The sequence below is a fragment of the Sebastes fasciatus genome, chromosome 16 (assembly GCF_043250625.1).
Source record: "Sebastes fasciatus isolate fSebFas1 chromosome 16, fSebFas1.pri, whole genome shotgun sequence".
Lineage (NCBI taxonomy): Eukaryota > Metazoa > Chordata > Actinopteri > Perciformes > Sebastidae > Sebastes > Sebastes fasciatus.
The window spans coordinates 16,580,761-16,604,888 of record NC_133810.1 but is presented as its reverse complement, the minus strand read 5'-3'; the positions used below and the strand labels follow the sequence as shown (position 1 = coordinate 16,604,888).

The 24,128-nt window shown below is 42.6% G+C and overlaps 1 protein-coding gene across 1 annotated transcript in view; it reads right to left on the bottom strand.

The window, feature by feature from the left end:
* tiam1a (TIAM Rac1 associated GEF 1a) overlaps positions 1–23,587 on the bottom strand; it is a 64,020-nt gene extending 40,433 nt beyond the window's left edge. Inside the window, exons 1-3 of the mRNA XM_074609925.1 lie at positions 23,362–23,587; positions 3,478–3,583; positions 585–1,237 (exon numbers count right to left, since the gene is read on the bottom strand). Coding sequence (XP_074466026.1) covers positions 585–1,230 — 646 coding nt within the window. The 5' untranslated portion in view covers positions 1,231–1,237; positions 3,478–3,583; positions 23,362–23,587. The remainder of the gene's footprint in view (positions 1–584; positions 1,238–3,477; positions 3,584–23,361) is intronic.
* Positions 23,588–24,128: the final 541 nt, after the last annotated feature.

Sequence of the window (24,128 nt, the reverse complement as noted above, 5' to 3'; positions counted from 1 at the left end):
GTGTGTGTGTAGCGAGCCCCATCCATTACTCTGGGCTAGCCGACCACCTGGGGCAGCGCTTAGACCGTCAGCAGTGGAGTTACCAGCGACCGCCTGCCGTCGTGCCGATCTCCAGCGGCTCCTTCTCAGCGCCAGTTAAGCTAACAACCCCGTGATCAACTGAACTACTGCAACTGATGGATGGCAGCTAACCCTCAATCAGTAGATTTTCCTCAAATCATTTTTCCCCTATTCTGTGAGTGTCTCGGTGCAATTTTTATCCCACCTTCCTCCCCCTCAGTACCTGTAAAGCGGATCAAATCAAGCTAACAACCCTGCACACACACGCAGATATACATATATATGAACATTTTTCTCAACTATCAGTCACCATTCTTGATGATACAATGTATATGCTGAGTAAAAAATTCCAGAAACTTCAATATCTACTGTATCGAATAAAAAAAAAGTAACTTAATGTGTATGCAAATGGAGGCACTTCTGTTGACAATGACAACGGTATGATAGATATGTCTCTGAATGACTCTGGCTATGTATTCAGTAGGATAATAAGACTGCGTATCGTGTGTGTTTACCATCCTCACCTGCGTTGCCTCTGGGCCGTGTGAACTGCTCCTCCTCCTCCTCTTCTCCTCCGTCTATCATCTCCTCAGTGCTGGTCAGATGCTCCTGGCTCAGGTCAGACAGAGAGAACTCCAGGCTGTCTTCTCTCCACATGTCCGCTGACTTGGACCTCTTCTTTTTAAAACTCCCTTCCTCCCGCGGACCCTCAGTCATTCGCTGCATGTACCTTTCCTCCCCAACGTCTCCCTCCCCCTCCCCCGTGGAGTCCTCTCCTCCGTCCTGAGCGACAGTGTCCGCCTCTGAGGTCTCAGGAGTCGGCGTGGCCAAGGGGTCATCGTCGTGTTGATAGGACTCCGGCCTCATTGTCATAGCGACGCGCTGCGTCCAGTGAGGGTTGATGCCGAACTCTTCGAACGCATCTGTCGCATTGAAAGGTTCCAGCCCGTTCTCTGCTAAGGATTGTGGGATGCTGGGGGTGCTGGAGGAGCGAGTCGAGGCATCAGAGTTCCTGTGCTCCTGTTTCACTGAAGAAGAGTGCCGCGAACGCCGGGTGATTGGCTGCTTGCTGGAAAGACGGAGCGACCGGGACGCGTGCTTGCGGGAGAGATGTCCCGTCGCATCGCCGTGGAAACCGCTGTCCCCATTCTGACTTTCCACGTTTCCCATGATTCAACTGTAGAGTAAGGATGACACATATATATCTCAGAAAAGTTCCCATTATCCTTTCATTTAGGCTTTGACTAATTCATGCAAGTTTAGAAAGTAGTGATGTTAGTGTTTTATAACTACTTTGTGCCACATCTGTGATTTATATCTAACATCTGTATTCATTAACTGGCACACTGATTACCTGAGCTCATAACAAACTGAAAGAGAATGCTATCTATATTTATGTTAGGGTGCTTTCACATCATGGACCCGTGACCAGATCCGAGTACACTTGATCCCAAAGTCCAAATTGTTCGATTAGTGTGAACGCTCCGTACCGTACTCTGGCGCGGTTCATCGATCCGTACTCGAGTCCACTTGAAAAGGTGGTCTGGAGTACGGTTCATGTGTACTCGGGTAGGGTTCGCATCAGGCGTGAAAGCCAACGGAAGTGGACAGCTATTTAACGCAAGTAACGTTAGTACTCAGCGAGTAGTTTTGAAAAGGCAGGCTTTTTTCAACGCCACCGGTCTCCTCCGAAATCTATATGTGTGCGCAGCATGCGCCAATATCAGCCTCTGAACTGCAGGGCCATGGGTGATAAAGCAGAAAGGCAGGCGAGAGGTTCCTTAAAATATAAACAATAGTAGGCGATGGGGTTGGGCAATGTTTGTTGTTTTAATTAGCTAGTTTAATGGTCTGCCTCCGAAGAACGAGAGCCGCTCAGCTGCTCAGCGGGCACAGAGAGAGAGAGACAGTTGGGGGAAACAACATGTAGAGTCGGCATATTTTCACATCTAACTTGGTAAAATAAGGGTTTATTTAGACCAAACCAGAGTTGGTGATTGTTGGAAAGACAAACGACGACGGTTTTGCTGAGTTTTACTTTGTTTCTGTCAAGTTTGAATGAAGTGATTTACAATGCTCTGCCACTAGAACCAATTGTACAATTGTACTTGGGCACAGTACCACCAGTATCTGGTGTAAAAGATCCCTCTTGTGTTTAAAACGGAGATAAGCGTATTACATTTACTAGCAACAGCTGTTTGTGATGATCTAATTTACAGCAACATTTAGTTTGCTGTTACGCCTGTGATTAACTTTGGTTTTTTTTAGGGTTTGTATATAGATATGGATTTTTTTGTAATTATTGAGAGGTACACTCTGCTTTTAACATATAACCATATTGTAGGCCTTGTCATCTAATGGCATTGGCACGTTTACTCTCTCACAATTATTGCTGAAAACCAGGTCAATGTCTGCGGTGGATGAGTGAGTAACATTTAATGACCCATTAACTAACGGTAATACGTCAGAGGTATCCAGGATCTCTGTGAATGCCTTATTGAGTTGAGCCGCCAGGCAGATGAGATCATGGATCAGGTATCCACATTTGAGGTGGACGTTTCCTTGCCAGTGTTGGGCTATGTTAACTGACCTTAATGTTTGGTGATGTGTTTAGAACAACACAGTCAAACGGGGTAGCACAGGGACAACGGAGTTAATTAAAAATTGATTTGGAGCATAAACACAGCTAACATTTCACAGAGGCTTCCTCAGGGTTTTTCTGGTGTTGTCCCATTGAAGTATTCAGAATGCATCAAAATTTCATTCATTTTTTTCAGCAACTACAAAGACATCTGAAATTTTAAAAGCCAAAACTCCTTTATTCATACTTTTAAAAGTTATATTTCATTTTAAGCCATGTAAATTTGAGTCCTCGAAACTGCACATTGCACTGCAGCAGCACGAGTGTCTATAAGGCTTGGTTGATACGAGGATGGATCGCCTACATTAATCCTTGCCGCAGCTACATCCCTCCCTCAGTGGTGTTAAAATTATTCATTAGCCATATTCCCAAAACAGTTAAAACGATCAAAGATATCCGTTTTTAACTGCTGATCATAAAGTTATCCGAGCTGCATTCTGCATCGCCTCATGCTCTGTGTTATATAAGCACATGGAGCTGCTGAGTCAACTGCTGTCAGATCAGTTGGTCCTCTGTGAGTCACACATCATCAAACCCACACCATCAGGTTCTCAGTGTGGGCTCAAACTGCAGAGAGAAATCTCTTCTAACAAGTCGAAAATCAGTTTTTTAACAAATCATTTAAACTTGTATTGAGAATCAAAACCTCTAAGAGTCATTCTTCACTGTTAAGTTAGTAAAAAAATAAAGTAGTCAAATAAACTGGTGGGATTTAACAATTCAATGCAAAAGCAATTTGCTGTAATGAGAGACCATGGTGTACAAATTGTGGTTACCTGTGGTTAAGCAGCCGCATCACCAGCTTCTCCACATCAGTGCGGTGTCATCTCTCGGCGACCGCATGATCCTCCACACATCCTCAAACGGCGGTGTCAGTTTGCCCTGAGAGGAACAAGAAGAGAGAGAAGTGTTTCAGCGGAGCTCTCACAACTTCAAAGTGACCCGGTGTGTCAAACGCACACAGAGGAGGAGGAGGAGGAGGAAGAGGAGGGAAGACGAAGAAGAGGGGAAGGTAGTTCTAAAACTACTGCGGAGGATCTGCCAGGTACGTCACATAAAGCGGGTGAAGTAAAGTTGAAAGGAAAGCTGTGAAGCACACTGGAGAGGAAGTCTATAGGATAAGAGACAGCGTGCAGGATGAAAGAGAATAAAGGACGCGGTGGTCAGTAAATCCTGGAGTTAAGATAATGCAGCGAGGCAAGTAAAAACAGATATTTAAATGCACACAAAATCACAGATAATCATAAATAAAGCCCAGAGGTATTGTCTGAGCCTGAGGGGGGAGAAAAAAAACTCACAAACAACTGCGATTTCTTTGAACTATACCCTGAAACTCATTGGCAACCCGAAACCATGCAGGCGTGTACAGGCATGTGCACAAAATCATTTTAGGATAACACCCCTTGTTTCCCTGCAGACAAAGAGATGTGCACGCACACACACACTAACGCACGCACACGGTTGGTAAAATGACAGAACATGAAAGCAGCTATGGAGAATGATTTTCTGCTTAAGACTCAATTAAATGATCCTTGCCAACACGACCTAATTTTCCCTAATACCAGCCTTGAGCTGCTCAGAGTAGACCATGATTTCCATAACGTGCTATGTATAGTGTGAAGGTATGCAAGGGCACGAATTGTGTGTGGTTTTGCACATATCAGTTTGCAAAAAGATTTTAAAAAATTTAGTTTTTGAACGAGGCAGATATAACAGCTGGTACGAGGCCCCCTAGCAGCGTAGCCGGGAGACTGACTGCTGCCCTCAATGCTGCAAACACTATTGTCAGATTTGTTTGTGTTTAGATAAGCCTATAAGCAGGAAAATAATGGAAGAGAAATCATTTCACTGTCGTGTAAAATAACACAAAGAAAGAGAGAGAAATACAGCCCTTATCAATTGCGAAACAGATGTCAATCAGCACACGGTCTGTTTAGATCCTTCACATCTGGTGAGTAATTTCCGAATGCAAATTTTGTTCCCTCAGGTCTACAGTGCTGGCCTGAGCATACTTGTTGTTACTTTCACCACATTTTGCCGCCAGCTGCTGCTTTTTATTATTGATAATAATCAGATAATAAACTGTCAATTTGTTTAATCTCCGGGTGCAGAAATACAATGCATCAACCGTGTTAGAGTTCGGAGAAAAGACAGAAATGAGAGTTCAGAAAAAGGAGAAGTAGAAAGAACAATAAGGGAAGTAAAGGCTGAGCAACCATACACAGTGTTTTGTACCACTGGTCAACTTGAACCATGCCACTGTGCGTGTTCATGTATTTAAACTTTGCCACTGCAGCACATTTCTGCCCCAGCTGTGGGAAGTGGTTGCATAAGCTAAACTTGGACCGGATACTTCTCCTCCTCTTTCTCTCCCTCCACCCTTTTATTTCTCCATCCCTCCTCCATCCCATCCGGCCTGATGAGACTCATCCCAACCCACATACTGGACACCCACCCCCCCCCACAAAAACAAACAGAATATTGCTTTCCATTCACCCACTATGAATGCGCTATCTATCTATAAAACATTTTCGGTCCTGTGTTTGCACTGATGCCAGATTTAAAAGGAAAGCAGGACCAGTTCCAAAATAAATATCCAGCACCTGTAGTCAGCTTTGTTCTCTTTATACATCCATGGTCCGCTCCATCGGGGCCATTTGAATGCATTTAACATAAATGTCAGCATATGGGTGCTCTACAGTTGTAGCGTCAGCTGATTTGACCACAGAGATAAGTGACTGCTGGCTTGACTGTACGTTACTGCAATACAATAACGTTTCCTGTCCATGACAGATTTAACATGTGAGAGTTCTTGTCATATCCACGTAGACCCTCCGCCGTTTTCTGCTTTGTCGTTTCGTCTCACTGCGGCCGGCTGCGGTTTGTTTTGGTTGACAGATACGGAACGGATATGACGTCACCTTACTCAGACTACAATAATAAAAGCGGTAACTTCCTTCTACCTCTGCATAAACTCACATAAAGCTAATATAACGATTGTGGCATTAAAAAATCTATTTCAAAATCTTAAAAAAAAAAAAATTGCAATACATAGGTGAATCAATTTTTTTTTTCTCAACCCTAATTGTGTGTGCATTTTACTATGTGTGCACTCATAAAAAAATTGCTGTCAACATACACACTTACAAACAAAAAAACAGCATTTGATTTGTAAAAACTTTAAAACAAATATGATAATTTACTACTGAGACATTGCTGTTGCCAAACCATATAGTTCATCTATACATCTATCTGTCTGAGCCTGAGTTCAGTGTGAAAAACACACACATGCACAGGCCAAACAAACAAAACAATCCTGTCTAACACAACGCAGGGGAAATCAAACCGCTGCCTTTCCTTTGGCGGTTGTACAGTCTAAAATGTTTAGTCTTTTCGTTTTTTTCTCTCCACCGTGCCCTGCAGCAAAGCACGGAAGAGGGAGAGGGGTAACAGGGAGAGAGGGGGGGGGGGGGTGGCTCTGTGCTAAACCCACGTAGAGCCGAGAGGTGAGGCGAGGCTGGAGGCGAAACGCATAAGGAGGGAGGGCGCTGAGGTTGGTGCAAACACAGAAGGGAAAGGAGAAATAATACATTTTGGGGGTCCTGTGCTATGAATAGAAGTTTGATATGGAAAAGTGTAAAAACAGGAGGAGGAGGAGAACGAGAGAGAGGGAGAGATAGATAGAGACAAATTGGGGGGGTCCTATTGTTGCCGAGCTTTAAGTGGATAAGTAGACATGTGCTCTGGCTGCCTCTCTTCGGGCTTAATTGAGGGAGCCGAGACAAAAGGGGAAAGATAATTATTCGCTCTCTTTCTCTCAGTCCCTCGCTCTCGCTCTCGTTCTTGCCGTATATTAACACATCGAGAGAGTGTATTTATACAATGGCCTGCGCATCAGCATCATTACCATGCAGACCTGCCCACTCACAGATGAACACATATACACACAGAGAGATGGGACAAAGAACAATGTTGATGAAAACAAAATTCCATATTTTAAATGTTAAATGTCTTACTAATAACACAACTAAAAAAAAAAAAAAAAAATCCCTTCGCTTCATTTTAAACTCTATATTTGATTTATTTACTGTTAGTTATCACAACATGTTTAAATAGCAGAGCTTTTTTCCAAGCCCAGTGGAAAGCTCTTCTAGCTGAGTATAATGGACACACAAAAAAAAAAAGCGACAGGGCTGAACATCGTACAGGGACTGAATGTGCCATTTAGATATGACTCTGTACTGGAGCTGTCAAAAACTCATATTGCCACATTGCCACGGTTGATGCTCAACACCTATAGACTCTCACGTCCATCACATAACACATACACACACACACACAAACAGGTACATTTCTGCAGCATACAATACTACAAAGGCAGACATGCTTCCAGTCACACACACCTGCAAAATCCCAAGAGAAATGTGAGCAGGTTTTCCGGTTCTCACACACACACACACACACACACACACACACACACACACACACACACACACACACATACACACACACTCTTTGGAAAAATACCAAAGGCCTGTCAGAACAGCCACGGAGCAGGCACACCCTACTTCCCCCCGCCAATCTTTTCATCTCTGCACCTGTCTCACAGCTCCACCCTACATGACACACAGCTCAGCTCTCCAGATTCAAACCACACATGACGTGAATGTGCGCTACTGTACGGCACTGTACGGGAACCGAAGCCAAACGAAACCTGTCTCATTGCTTTTACAAGCCTGTCATAGTCTAGACCGCATGCTGGAGTGGCTGCTGAAATCAGACTTCAAATGATGAAATCAAAAAGCACCTATATGACATCTCCAAAAGACAACAACCCATCATTTTCAATATACTACACATGTAAAAGTCTTGAATCTTGCACCACAGCATGGTAATGAAGATAGCTGCTGCAATATGTGTAACTTTATTTTAAAACGGTTGTCTTTAACAACAATAAATACCTGTTGCACAGGTGTTTCTCTAATATATGTGAACAGAATCCCACTTTTAAAAAGTGCTTCAATAGGTAGGGATGACACTTCTTTCATTTGGTGTACAGTATGTTTTATAGTGCCATGAACTGTTCTTTTAGTCTTAAAGTTATGCTATTAAATGCTAGTAATTTGTAGTTATTCTTAGTAGGGCTACAACTAACGATTATTTTCATTGTCGATTATTTTATCGATTAAGCGATTAGTTGTTTGGTCTATAAAATGTCAGAAAATGGTGGAAAATGATTGGTCAGTTTTTCGCAAACATTCTCAAATGTCTTGTTTTGTCCACAACTCAAAGATGTTCAATTTACTGTCGTAGAGGAGTAAAGAAACCAGAAAATATTCACATTTAAGAAGCTGGAATCAGAAAAATTTTCTCAATTAACCGATTATCAAAATAGTTGGCGATTAATTTAATAGTTGACAAGTAATCGATTAATTGTTGCGGCTTTAATTCTTGGCTATTACCTGTTAGTCACAGCGTATTACACAACAGGAGAAAAGACTGATCATTAGTGATAAAATCAAATAACTTCTTGAGAGTCCCACACTAGTTTAAGACTGGATGAATATCGTTTCTGATTTTAAATGAACAACTGTTGATGACACTAGACGGTCTCTTGTGACCTCAACATTTTTGGGGAATTCCTCCTGATAATAAAACCTTTTAGTGATATAGAACAGTCATTCCCAAAGACTGGGTCGAGACCCACTGGTGGGTCGTGGGAGATTTTATGAGGGTCGCCAAATTTGCAGAATTTCTTCCATAGGAAGTAGAAGGAAGGTCTAAATGTGTATTGTTTAACTGATGAGAGGAAATGAAAAGAATGATAGCCTGTTAAATCAGTCTAAATGCATTTATTTAAGTATTTAATATGTAAATGTTTTCAATAACACGTGCATAAAAAAAAGTTGTGATTTATCAAATGTATATCTCTTTGAAATGACTGGTTTACCTATTCAAGTTAATATGTGGTGATGCGGAATTGGCAGGAAAAATGGTTGGGAATGTTCATTTACACACAAACTTGCTCTTCTCAAGATTTACAGATAAGGCCTGTTGTGAATTGGGTCATGATGGTTTGTCATTTTTAAAAAGTGGGTCCCCAGAAAACCCTGCCTTCACCCAATATCAGCTGGGCTCGGCTCTAGCCCCCCCACAACCCTGAATAAGGTAAGCGGTTACAGATGATGGATGGATGGGTCCCCAGAAAAAAAAGTTTGGGAAACACTAATATAGCGAACCCAGTAGATGATCCAAAGACAATAGTCCAGCCCTAAATGAGACATTAAAGGTTGTAACAGTAGTGAGCGATCTAGACACTGCTGTAACCAGAGACGCTCTCAGCTTGACTGATCTCCCTGACCTTTCTCTGCACCCTCGAACCACGACCACCCCCCAATCAAACATTAAAACACATGACGCAGTCGCTGGACTCACCCTGCCCTTAGGCCTTTTCCCGCACCTTTCACATTCCTCAAATGGTTACCGTACCCCCTACCTCAGGGCAGGGAATGAAGTCGCTGAGGCTAACACTCTCTCTGGGGGGTAAACAAAGGGATTTCCCCGATGGGGCAAACTAGAAATACCATGGGAATGTGGGAGTTGGTTTTATCAGAACGCCTCCATGCTCTCCGATTTTGCATACAAACTTGCACACCCCTACAGAAATATACACAAACACACCTGCAAACATGCGTGCATGTACACCGGGGCTTCCGTGTTGTTGTGGTTTACGCTGAGCCAACCTGCTTTGAAAGATAACAAACACACCGTGAATAACATGTGACTATAGGTGCAGGTTCAGTGGTCCAAACAAATAAGGATCGGGGACTTATTCGCGAGTGCCTGTCTGTACGCGCACACCTAGCCGTGTGTGCATTGTTCACATTTGAAGAGGAACTATATCTATCCGACGTCGAGATAGCAGTCAGATATGCTCTGAAAACGTCCCATTGTTGAGATGGGAGCGCACACTCCACTGCACTCCCACAGTCCCTCTGAGACGGGACTGTCTCAGACTTCACTGGTAGAATTCCCTGGAAGAGGGAGATTAGCTTCTTATTCATCCTTTCGGGATCTGACAAGACACGCGCCACATCCCCCCTCCTCTCAGCTTAAACACACACACGCACATACACAAACAGCGTGCCTGCAAGCATTGAGTCTCGGCTGCTGCTTAAATCAAACATTAATTTCTTTTAACTGGTGAGAGACGAATTATAATTCCTTCCTGAAGAGCGCTTTCATTTTGAGGCCCAGAGGAGGGCAAAGCATAAAATAAATGACAGAACAAAGTCGAGTGGGAGGAAATTAGACGATTACTATTCATTGACTATGGTCCCTTTTATTTGTCATCTCCTAACAGAGAAAAAAAAAAAGAGATGATATTTAGGATTGTCATGATAGTGGTAGCAAAGCAAATTCACTGCCAATTCATGTTTAAAAACATGTGCCAGAGTGTGAAGAAACAAAGCTAAACTAAATTAAAATACAGGGGAAACAGATACTTATGTAGCACAGCATATCATCTGCAAAATGACACACATATAACAGATTTTGGGTCAGTGTCTGTGTGGCATCTGAGGATCAAGTGTAAAAGATAAAGGGCAGTGGAATTCAGTGTCGGCCAATTCGCTCCACTTTACTCCTCAAGTGTCACTAACTTCATTAAATATGCTCCTCCGTCTTTCTAGGAGCTTACACTGTACGCTCCTTAACTCAGATTTCAGCCGACTGTCTCTGCAGCACCGTGCAGTCAGGGATTACCATATTTTAAAGAAAATCCTTCTACCACAAGTCCTGCATTGAGTGAGAGATCCCGAGAGAGTCACTGAGTGTGTGTAGCTTTTGACGCTCCACTCTGTAGCTGCTGCTGCTGAGTGCAAACTCAGCGATCAGTGAGTCCCTGTATGAATTCAAAGACAGGAAACCCCATAGATTTTAAACCTCCCATTATGATCTTTCAAGATGTATATTTTAATGTGAGGCCTTTTACACTGGATAATCAGAGCACTCTATTCTCCCGCTTGTTCTGAGATGGAGGAGAAGATCAAGGCGTGTAAGCCTATATTAAATCCATCCTGGACTTCTGTTGTAGGTTACCATGCCACTTGAAATCCTCTTGTTTATAGAGTGCATTCATCAGCAATCAGCAGGTTGCATGACAAATGGCGAACTATCATTTTCTTTTTGTTCAATGTTAATAAATCATCTCCCTCTTTTTTACCATTCCTTAATCAACGCTCACGCGTTGTTCCTGATGAAATAGTGATTGCGCAGACAATCGCCACCAAGTCATCAAAACCAATCAACTGAATATTCATGTGGTGATTTGCTGCTCCAAATATGTGAGAGGCAGTACAAGAAGTGTTGTTTAATTATCCAGGAGGAGTGGGACGAGACATTGACTGTGCTCCAGATTCAGCTGGTAACCGTAGAAACCCTGCGGGGCAAGACGCAGCCTGGGGGGAGGAGCGGCTGGGAGTGTGGAAATAAGATAGAGAAAGACGTTACAAAAGAAGAGTGCTGTGCGGACGTGGCAGCGTATTTGAATTTCTTGAGTTGACACGCTATGACATGCTATTACAGGCATGATGGAAAAAGAAACTACAGGACACAAGCACATTTTTAGACCCTTATATTTGTGAGACTTAACTGGGGTTTCTAAAAACAGCAGATAGCAGCCAGTCAGTGTCATCCGTAGCCAACATTAGTGTGGTTTCCCCCTGTCCATGTCAATCAATTCTTTATTTAATCAGCATCAATATCGTCCCTTTATATTTTAACAGCGCAAAACTACAAACTGTACAATGAGGAAAGCAAAAATCCCAGCTAACTCATCACTAACTTTTTAATCAATTCAACACTTTTCTGACTCTTTACCAATCTGTTATGTTTCTTCAATAGTCCGTTTTATCACTCTTGCACTTTAGCACACCCTGGAATCGTGTCTTGTTTGTGTTACTGGATTTTCTGCTGTGATTGCATTGTGATGCATGCAAGTTATCTTGTTTTTCTGTCTTATCTGAGTCACACTGAGACAAATTCCTCTCAACTTGGTTGACATGGCAATGAAGTAATGAAGTGGGATAAAACACACTTCTGTGAAGAGCTGTTAAGCCTGAAATAATTGAGTAGTGCTATGGCTTGTTGTATCTTAAAAAGGGGATTCCTTCCCATTATTTTCCCTCTTTTTTCTTTAAAGTGTCAGTGGGCAGTATATTTTTGGCATCATTGGGCAAAAATTCCATAATAACCTTTCAGCATATTTTAATTCAAGTGTTCTGAGAGAAAACTAGACTTCTGCACCTTTTCATGGCTCTGTTTTCAGGCTTTAAAAAATCTAGCCCGCAACGGGAGACTTTGACCAATCACAGGTAATTTCATTGAGAGAGCGTTCCTATTGGCTGTGCTCCGTTCATGTGATTGGAACTCGGCGTTCCCTCAACAGATTTCACAATGCGGCGTCATCAACTTTCTCATTTTACAGCTAAACCGTGCACTACAAGATGATTCTGGAAACATTTAAGGCGAGAAATAGGTACTAACGTAACATAATATTGATTCATATTTGATCAGCGCGGCCTAATTTGACCATTTGGTCGGAGTTTGCGAGTGATTGACAGCCGGCGCTCATAGACAGCAGATGGACAGCAGATCCCAGATCAGCTCTGACTGCTTGTTTTCCTCCGGTCTGTGAAATCTTGCAGATGCTGTTAGGAGCACCGGAGGACACAGAGACACGTGATTTTTTTCAGGTTACCTGTTTCATGTACTACTGTCACAATATAGCGACCGTTTTATAAAAATAACTTTTTTTAAATCATAATTGCTCCAATCTCGCCTACTTCAGCTTTAACTGAGCTATTGGGGGTAGGGCTGGGCGATATGGAGAAAATCAAATATCAAGATATGTTTGACGAATAATGACAATGTTGTAAGGATGACCATTGGTGCACTTTTACAAAATAGAGTTTTGACAAATAATCATCAGTAATGTGGAAAAAATTGCTAAGTAGTTAAAGGCAAATAATAGAAGAGCTAGAACAGTCTGGTGAGTTCAAAAAATTACATCACTTTACTGTAATGCAGCCTGTAAAAACAGCAAAAGTCAATACTTACACCATATTATGATATTACGATGTCTAGTCTCATATCACGATATTGATATATTGCCCTAATTGGGGAATTGGTTTTAATCTTTAAAGCAGGGGTGTCAAACATATGGCCCGAGGGCCTGCAAAAAGGTCCAATCCGGCCCACTGGATGACATTGCAAAGTGTTAAAAATTGCAGAGAGGTCATTAATTCCAATTTTTCAATAAAATGCACTGCTATTCCTATTTGTCCACTGGGGGCAGCGTTGTCCTAATAAGAGTAGCAGACCCTATGCTGGATACGTTATTATAGATTCCACGAGCTTACGTACAGGCTATACGTGACACTGTCAAACGTAGGCTACTGTTCATGCAGGAGCCACCAGTGGGAAATGTCTTTGTCAAAATTAAGGAGAAAAGTGGACACAGGAACTGGTCCAAATTTCTTGGAAAACCCGACACTATTTCTTCACAGAGTTAAATGGGAAGCCAGTGTGCTTGGAGCGTTCAAAGTGCCTTAGAGTGCTTAAGGAATAATATTTGACGCCACTATCAGACTTGTACAGGAGAGTACAACAGAGAACAGAGAAGATAAACGAATTGTTGGCAGGTTTGAGGAAATTGCAGTCTGTTTTTAGTCGTCAGCGAGACATCAAGCTGTTCATCATCTGTTTTGTAAAAGGATTGTTCATTAATTGTAAACATTTTCAGAATGTAATTCTTTACACTAAAAGGGAAAATGGAGGTGTTGTTATTTATAGGTTTATTAAGCAATGGTTTTACTGATTCGGCCCACTTAAAATCAAATTGACACCCCTGCTTTAAAGTGTATTGTTGAATGTATTGTCTCAGTGTTTCCATTCCATCCTGTGAACAAGTACCCCAGATATATTTGGGTCAAAAAATGGCCAAGTTTAAATTTAGACCTACTTAATTTTGGCAACAAATATTGTTAGACACTGACATTTACACACCCGCAGGCGAACACAGACAGGTGTGAATGGAGCCAAATTGGCGGGTAATACTTCCTATTCCGCTCTGTGCAGGCTGAACAGACAGCGAAATAACAGGGTGAGAGAGTGAGCGAGAGAGAGAGAGAGAGAGAGGGATAAGAGGGTTTTAGGCAAAGGTAGAATGATTGCAGTGGGAGGTTGAGACAGGGGGATGGGATGGGAGAGGCAAGAGGGTCTGAAAAAAAAAAAATGATGGTGTTGAAAGCGGGATGAGAGGCTGTTAGAGCTGCTGGAATCGAGTGTTGGGCCACAGGTAGAGAGATGAATGATGTGTGCTGAGGTGGAAGGAGACATGAGAGGTAAAGAGGTGGAGTGGTGCTGATAGGTCCTGAGGGGCTGATAGAGATAGATGTTGTGTCAGTTCAAAGTAGGGCAGACGTGAACAGGAAAGATTTGTTGTCAGTAACGATATGGCTGGGGTAAGACTATCTAGAGAGGGTTACTGCAGAGGTTATTGTCCGCGTTAGTGTGTGTTGATGTGTGTTTATAGCGTGATTGAGGTTTAAATACTGCAACAATGCAATATGCAGGTATTGGCTTACTCTGGTTTTAATCAAATTGTTAGAGTGATGCAAAGACAGTGTTATCACTTTATTAATTAAGATTTCTGCTGAGGCTCTGCAAATCCTTTGTAGTACTGCCCTAATCATTACCAGGGAGCGAGAGAGAGAGGCTTCGGCATGACCGCACAAGGACAGGTAGGGAGGGAAGAAAAAGTGGAGAGAGGGTACAAGTGGGGGAAGAAAGAAGAGAAAGGAAATGAAAGATTACGGGTGGAGAAAGAGTAGAGGAGACGCCATCAGAGTATAAACCTGACGGAGGTGAGTGAGCAGGTAGTGTAAAGAAAGAAGTTAGTGGCAGAGGAATGGGCAACAACACAGACTTCAGAGAGAGAGGGGGGATGGGGGACAGCGGAAGGGGAAGTTATCTTAGTACATCCCTGCACCTGAGTCAACAGCAAACAAAGCACCTCCTTGAAGGAGAGACGGGAGACAATGCGCTGCAGTGAGGGATGGGGTTAAGAAATGTTCCGCAAGAATGTGACAGACAAACAGCAGCTCACAGTGTTGTGTCTCTGCCTCTCAGGCTAACAGAGGACACAGACCACCAAAACAATACAGTATGGTTACACTGCTGGGGAAGTTGAGATAAGGTCAATTCATTTCAAACTTTATGAAGAATCCAAAAAGGTTTCTACTGGCCAAAAAAAAGACTGCTATTGACAGACCTAGCCAATGTCTTCACTTTAAATGTAAACATTTACAGTAAACTTACATGTCAAATGGTATGCTTGCAAAATTTACTAATTTGCATACTGTACTTATTGCATGATCATATTTTTTGTCTGCTGTTTACCAAGAAAAATATACCTCCCTCTTACTATCTATTTCTTCATTTATGCATCACACACACACACAAAAACATCTTTGCACACAGTAAGGTGTGGCAAATTCAGAGAATAAGAGTGGACCCACGCCCAGACAGTTGCATCAATGTTCTGCAAATTTCAACGGCCACAAACTGCTTCAGTAACCTTAGCACACAATAGGTCAAGTTTCCCCACACAGAGATTAAGTTTACAATTAGACTAAAACAAAACTCAGTGGAAATGATGGCTGAAATGACTATTTTCATTATTCACAATTTGCCATAATTGGTCAATCATTTAGTCAACAAAATGTCAGAAAATAGTGAAAAATCACAATCTCCAGGAGCCCAACGTTATATATTCAAATAGCTTGTTTCAGCCAGTAGGCAACCTCCAGGTCTGAGAAGTGAAGCCAATGCCAAAGTGCCTTAAACTTGCATTATTTCTAATAGCCAGCAGGGGGCGACTCCTCTGGTTGCAAAAAGAAGTCTGATTGTATAGAAGTCTATGAGAAAATGAGCTTACTCATTTTCAAGTCTTCTTCAATACAGCATGATGTTCATTTAGTAAATTATGGTCCCATTTAGAGTCAAATAAAACATAAAGCAGGATATGCTTCAGGGCGTGGCTACCTTGTGATTGATAGGTCGCTACCACGGCGTTGTCCGGTCTGGGAGTTGCTTGTGTTGTCGTCTCAGAACTTTAACCCTTTCACAGTGTGTTTTCCAGCACATGAAAGTTAATTGTAACATTTTGGTTGCCTAAAAATGCGTTATTCAGCATTCGGTTGTACTTAGCTCCACCCCCTTATGTCACTTCTGGTTGCAAAAAACCAAGATGGCAATGGACAAAATACTGAAATCTAGGCTTCAAAACCGTAGTCCACAAACCAATGGGTGACGTCAGGGTGACTACATCTACTTCTTCCCTAGTAGGGGTATCCACATACATCCTTTAGGTTTTAGGTTTAAGCCTTTTCAGGATAGCAAGCCCCTGTGTATATACTGTATGTATCAATAGATACTCAGCGTAGTGTATAGCAATGCTAAAGTGCTCTGATGTTGAGCACCATCATAGTGACACAAACTAATGTTGTGAAGCAAAAGTCGAAGCAAGTTATGGAAACAAATCACATCCTGTGATGTAGTGTCAAATTAACATATGACCTCCAGGTGGTGATCAACATAAGGTCATTTCCAGAAAGAAAAGCAGTTTTCAAAGCAGGTTTTTCCTAAAACTTGCCTTTTTTTTCTGCAATGTAAGCCAATTTGGGTAAACTCTAGTCGCTATAAAGGTTGGTAAACCATAATGAAATCCCTGGCTACTAAATTAAAGTCCCCTCAGATTGTTTAAATGATGTATTGTATAGCAAACACAAAACTATCACTGAGACAAGGATGTCAACATCATGTCAGATATGTGGCGTCTCCTTAGTGGATGGGGTTGGATCTAGGTCAATGGGTCCATTTCCTCGGGAGTTGAGCTCTTATGCGGACTCGAGCTGGGGGTTATTGTTTGGGCTCTGAGTGGCTACGGTGAATAGAGCCTCCCCTCTCAGTGCATTAGTGACCTGCATAAGCTCCACACGACTCACTGACATCTGAGTGCAGGCCTGAGGGGAGAGGACAAAGGCAATCTGACCACACATGCACACACATTCACGTGTCTAAAAGCCAACACACCAAAGGACAATAACAAAAAACACACAGTCTAATAGAAACCTTATACGGCACTCACCACAGGGTTTTTATCCCCACAGAAACTCGATACAAAGAACAAAAAAAATCCAAGCAGCTCTGCCTGTAAGCCTTCATCCTTGCTTTTGTCAACCCCACCTCACACACACAGACATATTCACATGCATATTTGCACATGCACACACTTACAAATGCACATACAGGCTTTTGAGACCGCCTTGTACGATCCCACTGCATCACTTCCAGGTCAACAGGCAGGGATGTGAAGTGTGACTATGTGATGAGCACCGAGTCGCTGGTCAGCACTCTCTTTATGTAACTAATGTAATGTGGGGGGTTGAAGGAAAGCAGGAGGAGAGGAGAGGAGAGGAGAGGAGTGGAGTGGAGTGGAGAGGAGAGGAGAGGAGAGGAGAGGAGAGGAGAGGAGAGGAGAGGAGAGGAGAGGAGAGGAGAGGAGAGGAGAGGAGAGGAGAGGAGAGGAGAGGAGAGGAGAGACAATGGCCAAGAGGACTGTTTGCTCTGCTTTAATTACCCAGTCACGTGGATGTAAACTTCGACGGAAAAACACACACAAACACTCACACAAATTAGAGTGTGTAAAGATTTCCAAGCAGATATATAAAAAAAAAGGAAACCCCAGGAAGGCCAAATCTCCCAAGTGCAAACAAAGCAAAAGACAATCTTTGAAGACACTCTTCGCATTCCCACCTTAAATCCCAACTCAGCACTTCACACGCAAATGTATTTCTCACTCTGAAGTCTTTTACACCCAATTCCTGTTCAGGTAACATCGTCTCATTGCGTGTACTTCAAATTGTACTTCTTTTTTTCCACGACATTGCATGTGTGCACTGCACACATCCTTTGTTTGCTCATCACTCAGTAAACAAAATTTTACATATCCACCTTTCTATGCTATGCTATGCTATGCTTCTAAATTGAGGGCATCCTAGAAAAATATGGAGATCTAACCTTCTGTATATCAAATAAGATGTAGATGCATGCACATACACATGGATAGACACAGACACGTGCATTTCCAAGTCATCAGTTGGCAGCCATGCCGATGTGTGGGCTGGAACGCAACACTGATCAGAGATAATGGGCAGACATGACAGGGACGGCGATGCTGTCACACCGAGAGAGGAAGGAAGGAGGGATGATGGAGCAAAAGATGGAAAGAGAGAGATAAGAGAGAGAGAAAGGGAGGGAGCGAAGGAAGGAAGGAAACTCCCAATTCATCAGCAGACACAGAACAGACAAAAGATAGGAAATGAGTGAACATGCCAGCTCATGTCAGCTCCCGAGACACCCCTCCCCCGTCTGGACCCCCTTCATAAATTAGAGGCATCCCCTTCTGCTTCTCCCACTCCTTTTGCATATTCTTCTTCTTCTCATCATCAGGGTGTTGATGTTGAGGAGTCTGGCTAAAAAAAAAAAGCTCTCGATACCTGATGTTTCGCACTCCCCCGCCAAGAACTCTTATAGTCCTGCTCAACCAGACAAGTGACATTACTAACGGACACACATAAGCAAACACGTCAGCGCGACATAATGTTCACGATGACTCATTCTTCAGCCTCTCTTGTTTCTCATATTTTCAAAAGGTCATGGGAAAAAAAGTCCAGGACCAGGGAATAGAGACACACAAACATGCGTGCATATATATAAGTCAAATCCCAGTGGTTTCCAACCTATCTGACATGTGTGCCCTTGAATGAAACAATGTGACCCCTCATCACCAATAGCATGGTTTATGACCAGGTCGACCAAAGACTGTTTTCCTGCTTTCCTGTTCTGTAAATCATCTCACAACCCCTCAAGATTTATCAGCCACACTGCAAAGGGATTCCCCCTACTATTGAATGCAACCGTGACAGAACCGGCACCTTAATTAGACGCACTCAGTGTAACCAGAGAAGAGGAAAAAAACATTTCAGTGTATCTCCACCCTCAGCTGTCAGTTTTGTCTTGCTTTTCCCAAAACACACTTATAAACAATATCTGTCTGGGACTGGGCTGCAAGTGACGGCAGCAGGGAATTGGGAGAGTGAGAGACGCACACGGAGAACCCACAGGCATACAGTCGAACACAAACATTTAAACAGCTTGATTGCATGTGGGGAGATGGGCACTGGGGGCTGCATAAGCCTCGTATTTGCTTAACGACAGAAATAAGAGGGCCACTGAGGAAGAGAAGCATTTTCTAACAACGGTTAGAAGGAGAGAGATGAAGACGGACAAAGATGAGAGAGAGAGAGAGAGAGAGAGAGAGAGAGAGAGAGAGAGAGAGAGAGAGAGAGAGAGATCATCCCTTTCATGTTAATTGCATCATCCCTTTATCATGCCTGCCACATGCTCATCAAACTGCATCTTATGCACTGTCTCTGTAATCAGAAAGAGAGGGCGTCCGTCCCGCTCTGCCACAAGGTCAGAAGAGTCATATTCACTGTGGAGGATAAAGATGTGAGAGTATTTGCAACAGGCTTGAGTATGTCGTTGATGGTGACGATGATTATTCGTATTATTTCCATTTATATAATGTATTATTTGATGCATAAAGCGCTTTATGAGCTTTGCATGAGCAGATCAAAGGATGAGTATGACTTAAATATTTGTATTTACAGTATAGATTATAGCAAGGCGAATAGAATATCTACGAGTGTGTTCACTCCTCCCCTCAAGGTAAATCATCAAACTTCATGGGGTTAAGACTTGGTATTTGATTGAGGGTAAATCGTATCAAATGATTTTTTCAAATGGAAACTCAGTCGTTGCAAAAACCAGTGACGTAGGTTACCAAAGTAAGCTAATCGAAGCTTTACCTTACCTTTACTTAGACAGCTCTTATCCGGCGGGGAACTGAAGCCATTATCATGGTCTTCAAAACCACCAGACCAGACTCCATTAAAAAAAAAAAACTGTAATTTTATCCTGCAGAACCCAGGAGTTGCTGGTCTACCGCTGCATCGATCGGTTAGTTCGTTTGTGTTATTGTGTAACTTTTGAATCCGAACTAACGTGGCGTCCACACAGCAGTACATTGCTTCTTCAAACTGGGCGCGTGCCGACCGCCATCTAAGTTACTGTATGTAACGTTAATACACTGACTATAAGGATGTATACTGTACATGTAGGAGCGTCATCACGCAGACACCTACTCCAGGTCCCTTGGGAAAGAGTTTTAAAAATAGCATTTTGACGCGAAAACATAAATACTCTGACCAAAATTTAAATTTCATAGGTAAAACCAGTAGGAAGCCACAGAATTATGTAATAACCTAAAAAAAAACCAAATATAATGGACCCGCCCTTTAAGGTAAGGGTTGGAGTTACAGTACTCATGTAGTTATGGTCTCAGTTAGGCTGTTTATGTGAAAAAGAGGATACCTACAGTATACGTGCCCTATAGGTGAGCTGACTTGGCCTGAAAGCAGTGTATCAATCTGGGTCAGTATGCATGCACACACACACACACGCACACAATACAAACACACCCGTACACCCACAGGGCTCACTTAGCAGAGCCCCATCCCCCCCTTTCACGCTCACACACTATATTAGCTTACTGTACACAGCCAGAGCACATGGTTGTGTGGATGCACACATATTTGTCCCAAACACACACTTGCACACGTAGTAAATGGACACACACACACACACACACACACACACACACACACACACACACACACACACACACACACACACACACATAAACCTGGCTGAGCGGTGTGTAACAGTGTATGAGATAATGGCTTCCCTCCTTTTTCACATCCCCAGGCTTTCGCAAGGTCTTTGTCAATTTTAAAAAAAAAAAAAAAAAAAAAGTGTGTACACACACACACACACACACACCAGTTTTTATCTGTCACTATAAATCCTTCACGGATCACTTCCTCAAAACACCCTGCCAATATTCAACTTCCCTCATGGCGGCAACTGAAGCAGTGAATTGTAGCAAGAAAGATAACATGAAGAAAAGATACAAAAAGAGGGAGAGGGGGAGGGGGAGAGGGAGAGGGAGAGAGAGAGAGAGAGAGAGAGAGAGAGAGAGAGAGAGAGAGAGAGAGAGAGAGAGAGAGAGACTAGTTAAGAATTCTTATTCCTCTCAAAGTCAAAACAAACACTAATAGCAAAGTCTCTGAGTGCAAATAGTCTTAAAGAAATCTATTATTTAGGATTCAGTTGAAGTTGAAATAGGTTACTGAATTACTAAGTTACTACTACTTACTTAAAGGGATACTACGGGTGTTTTGAAGTGGGGTTGTATGAGGTACTTATCCATAGTCAGTGTATTACCTACAGTAGATGATGGTCGGCACACCCCCAATTTGGACGAACAGACAGGAATTAGTGCACAGAACCAAAGCAATGTACTGCTGCGGACAGGGGCAGCAGCAAAACACATTTTAGCCACCTAAAAGAAAGGCTCACCTAAAAAAAATCTGTTTAGGTGTACGCTATATTTAGAATATTTTCACCGCTTTACCTTGCCGTCCAACAGCCCTCTCCAACAGGGAACTAAAGCTGTTGCATCCATCTACACTCTCACCAAAGCCACCAGACTCCATTGAAAAAAAGACTTTTTTTTTTTCCAATGGAGTCTGGTTGCTTCGGCAAGAGCATAGATAACCGCTTCAGTTCTCCATCAGAAACATAGACTGTATAGCTGTCTCCCGGCAAGGTAAACCGGTGAAAATATTTTAAATATAGCTACTGTATCTACCTTCATCTACTGTAGGTAATACACTGACTATGTATGAGTACCTCATACAACCCCACTTCAAATCACAAGAATTATCGCTTTAATAAGACACTGAACCCTAAATTGCTCCCAGTGGTTAGGCCAGTCCCTGCAGGGTGAATGAGAAGAAAATTGAGATTCCCTTTGGATAAAAGCCAAAAACCTTGTCAAAAACCTGGATTAGGCTTGCCACAGCTATAAACTGTAATCACTATGATGAGTGGTAAAATATCTTGTCTTGTCTTGTTGATCAAAAGGTCCTGATATCAAATCCAGGACTAAATAACTTAATTTCACACGTTAAAAACGTCTCACATTATTTTATTCTTACTATATTCCATTTATAACCAAACCAAACACCAAAGAAGTGGATTTATTTTTTCTTCTCCAGCCAAGAAGCATGAACGTGTGGGAGGAGAAAGGACAGCCGAGACTCTTTGCCCTTTGACCCCTCATAATGCTTTGGCTGTCTGGATGCCTAAAGATGACCCTCCGCACAGCTGAGACTTAACACGTACACCAACCCACAGACATTTGAGTGACAGATGTTAAACACATCTAAAGTATTCATTAAGAGGTAAAAGTGCACATTTGTAGACTCTCCTCCTTTGTTTTTGTTTCACTTTCACCTAGTCCCTTATCTCTCTTATGCTTTCTCTCTCTCTCTCTCTCTCTTATTCTGTCTTGTCGGCTACTGTACCTCTCTACCGTCTTCACTGCTGTTCCCAAGACTTTCAGTAGCTCTTAGGTCTCCCTCTTTGTCTGTCTAGTCCTCCTCTATTCTGCTCTTTAGCTGCTTCTCCTCTCCTATCCTCTATTAATATTTCCACACAGCACGCACACACACACAAAGTAGGCTAATGTCTTTATCAGATCCAAATCCGTTAGTGTATGATCTCCCTCTCTCGTCATTTTGCATTTGTGAACCTTTGATGGCATAACCAGAAATTGTGAGGATTTGACCTGCGCTTCTTTTTTCATTTCTTCAGGGTGATACGTGTCTCTCTAACAAGCTTCTGATAAGTCATAATCACTGTAAGTGCCGCTTGAGTGTTTAATATCTCACTTTTATCTCAAGTAAATTCTCCTGTACTTCTTACGTAAAGGTCAAACATGAACATGCATTACTTTGTTTGCACTTTGAGCTATGCAGTTTGTTTAATGGCGGGGAAAATGTCAGGTGGTGCCAGTCCAGAGGGCTGCTGAGGTATTTTGTTATCACTAATTTACCTCGGGTAGGAAACCACGCAATGTCCCAGCAGTGAGAACATTAATGATTGATAAAGTCCCTTTCATCAGAACACACTGGCCCATGCAGGCTGGCTATTTAAACATGTATAAAAGGCTTTTTTCTTGCAGTTCTCTTGTATTTCTATTAATATATACAGTATGAGTGTATGTGTGTGTCTGTGTGTGAGAGTAAGAGAGCTTTTCAAGACGAAAGAGCCACCACCAAACAGTAGTATAGTGTTAAATCACATACACACAGACACATTGTGTAAGAAAGCATACAAAATATGCTGGTATACAGACACTAACACACAAGCTTGTACTCTTAGAAGTCAGATGCACAAATTTGGACTCCTTTACTAGAACTTCCCCTACTTTTGTTTGTTTCTCTAACAAACATTCATCCAAACACACAACCTGAAGCCAGTTATCTTTAAACCCCCCCCCCCCAAGCAACTCACAAAGCTCCCAAAACATCCTCAAAAAACATGAATGAAATGCATCTCTTTACCTTTACTTAAGCTCCCAGTGTTTCCTGTGTGAGTAACAGTTAATTCCCTGTGGTGGTGGTGGTGATTAAAACCCAGTCAGCACGTGTCCTCTCTCCCAGAGCAAACGGGGGGAATCCTTGCATCGGTGAGACGTCTCCCGGACTCCAGCGCAGCGTTTTCGACTCTACACACACACATTAGAGGACATACTCACACATGCTGCCTCTTGCACGCCTAGACTAGACTGAAGGCTGAGGAGAGAGGGTGTGTGTGCGCTGGCTGAGTCTAAGCCCGCCCTCTTCTCTCTGGTTCTCCCCTTCTCTCCCACATGCACTCACCCTGCCCTCCTCTTTCTCCCCTCTCTCTTTCTCTCCCTCTCCCTCTCTCTCTCTCTCCAATTTCACCTCCCCCGGCTTGCCAATTGACTGCCAGCGTGTGAGCTGGGTCTGTGCCTCTAAGCCTTTAGATGTCCCAGTCCTCTTTTTAATTGCTGGCTCTCTGGCCTCAAGTTCTACACAAAAAAAAAAAAAAGACACACAGATAAAGTGGACACGCACAGGCATGCATAAACAAATAAGGATACAAACACATTCGCCTACAAGGGAAATATATGGACTGATACAATAAACATTTTTGAAAAAGATATAACATACAAACCTACACTCTGAAAAGTGGGCAGGAAATGTGTAAATGAGTAACTTGTAAAATTCAATATACTCCAGAACAGAGATGTGGTTGGAGTAGAAAGGTGAAAAAGGTGCACAGTGAGGTGTACAAGAAGAATCCA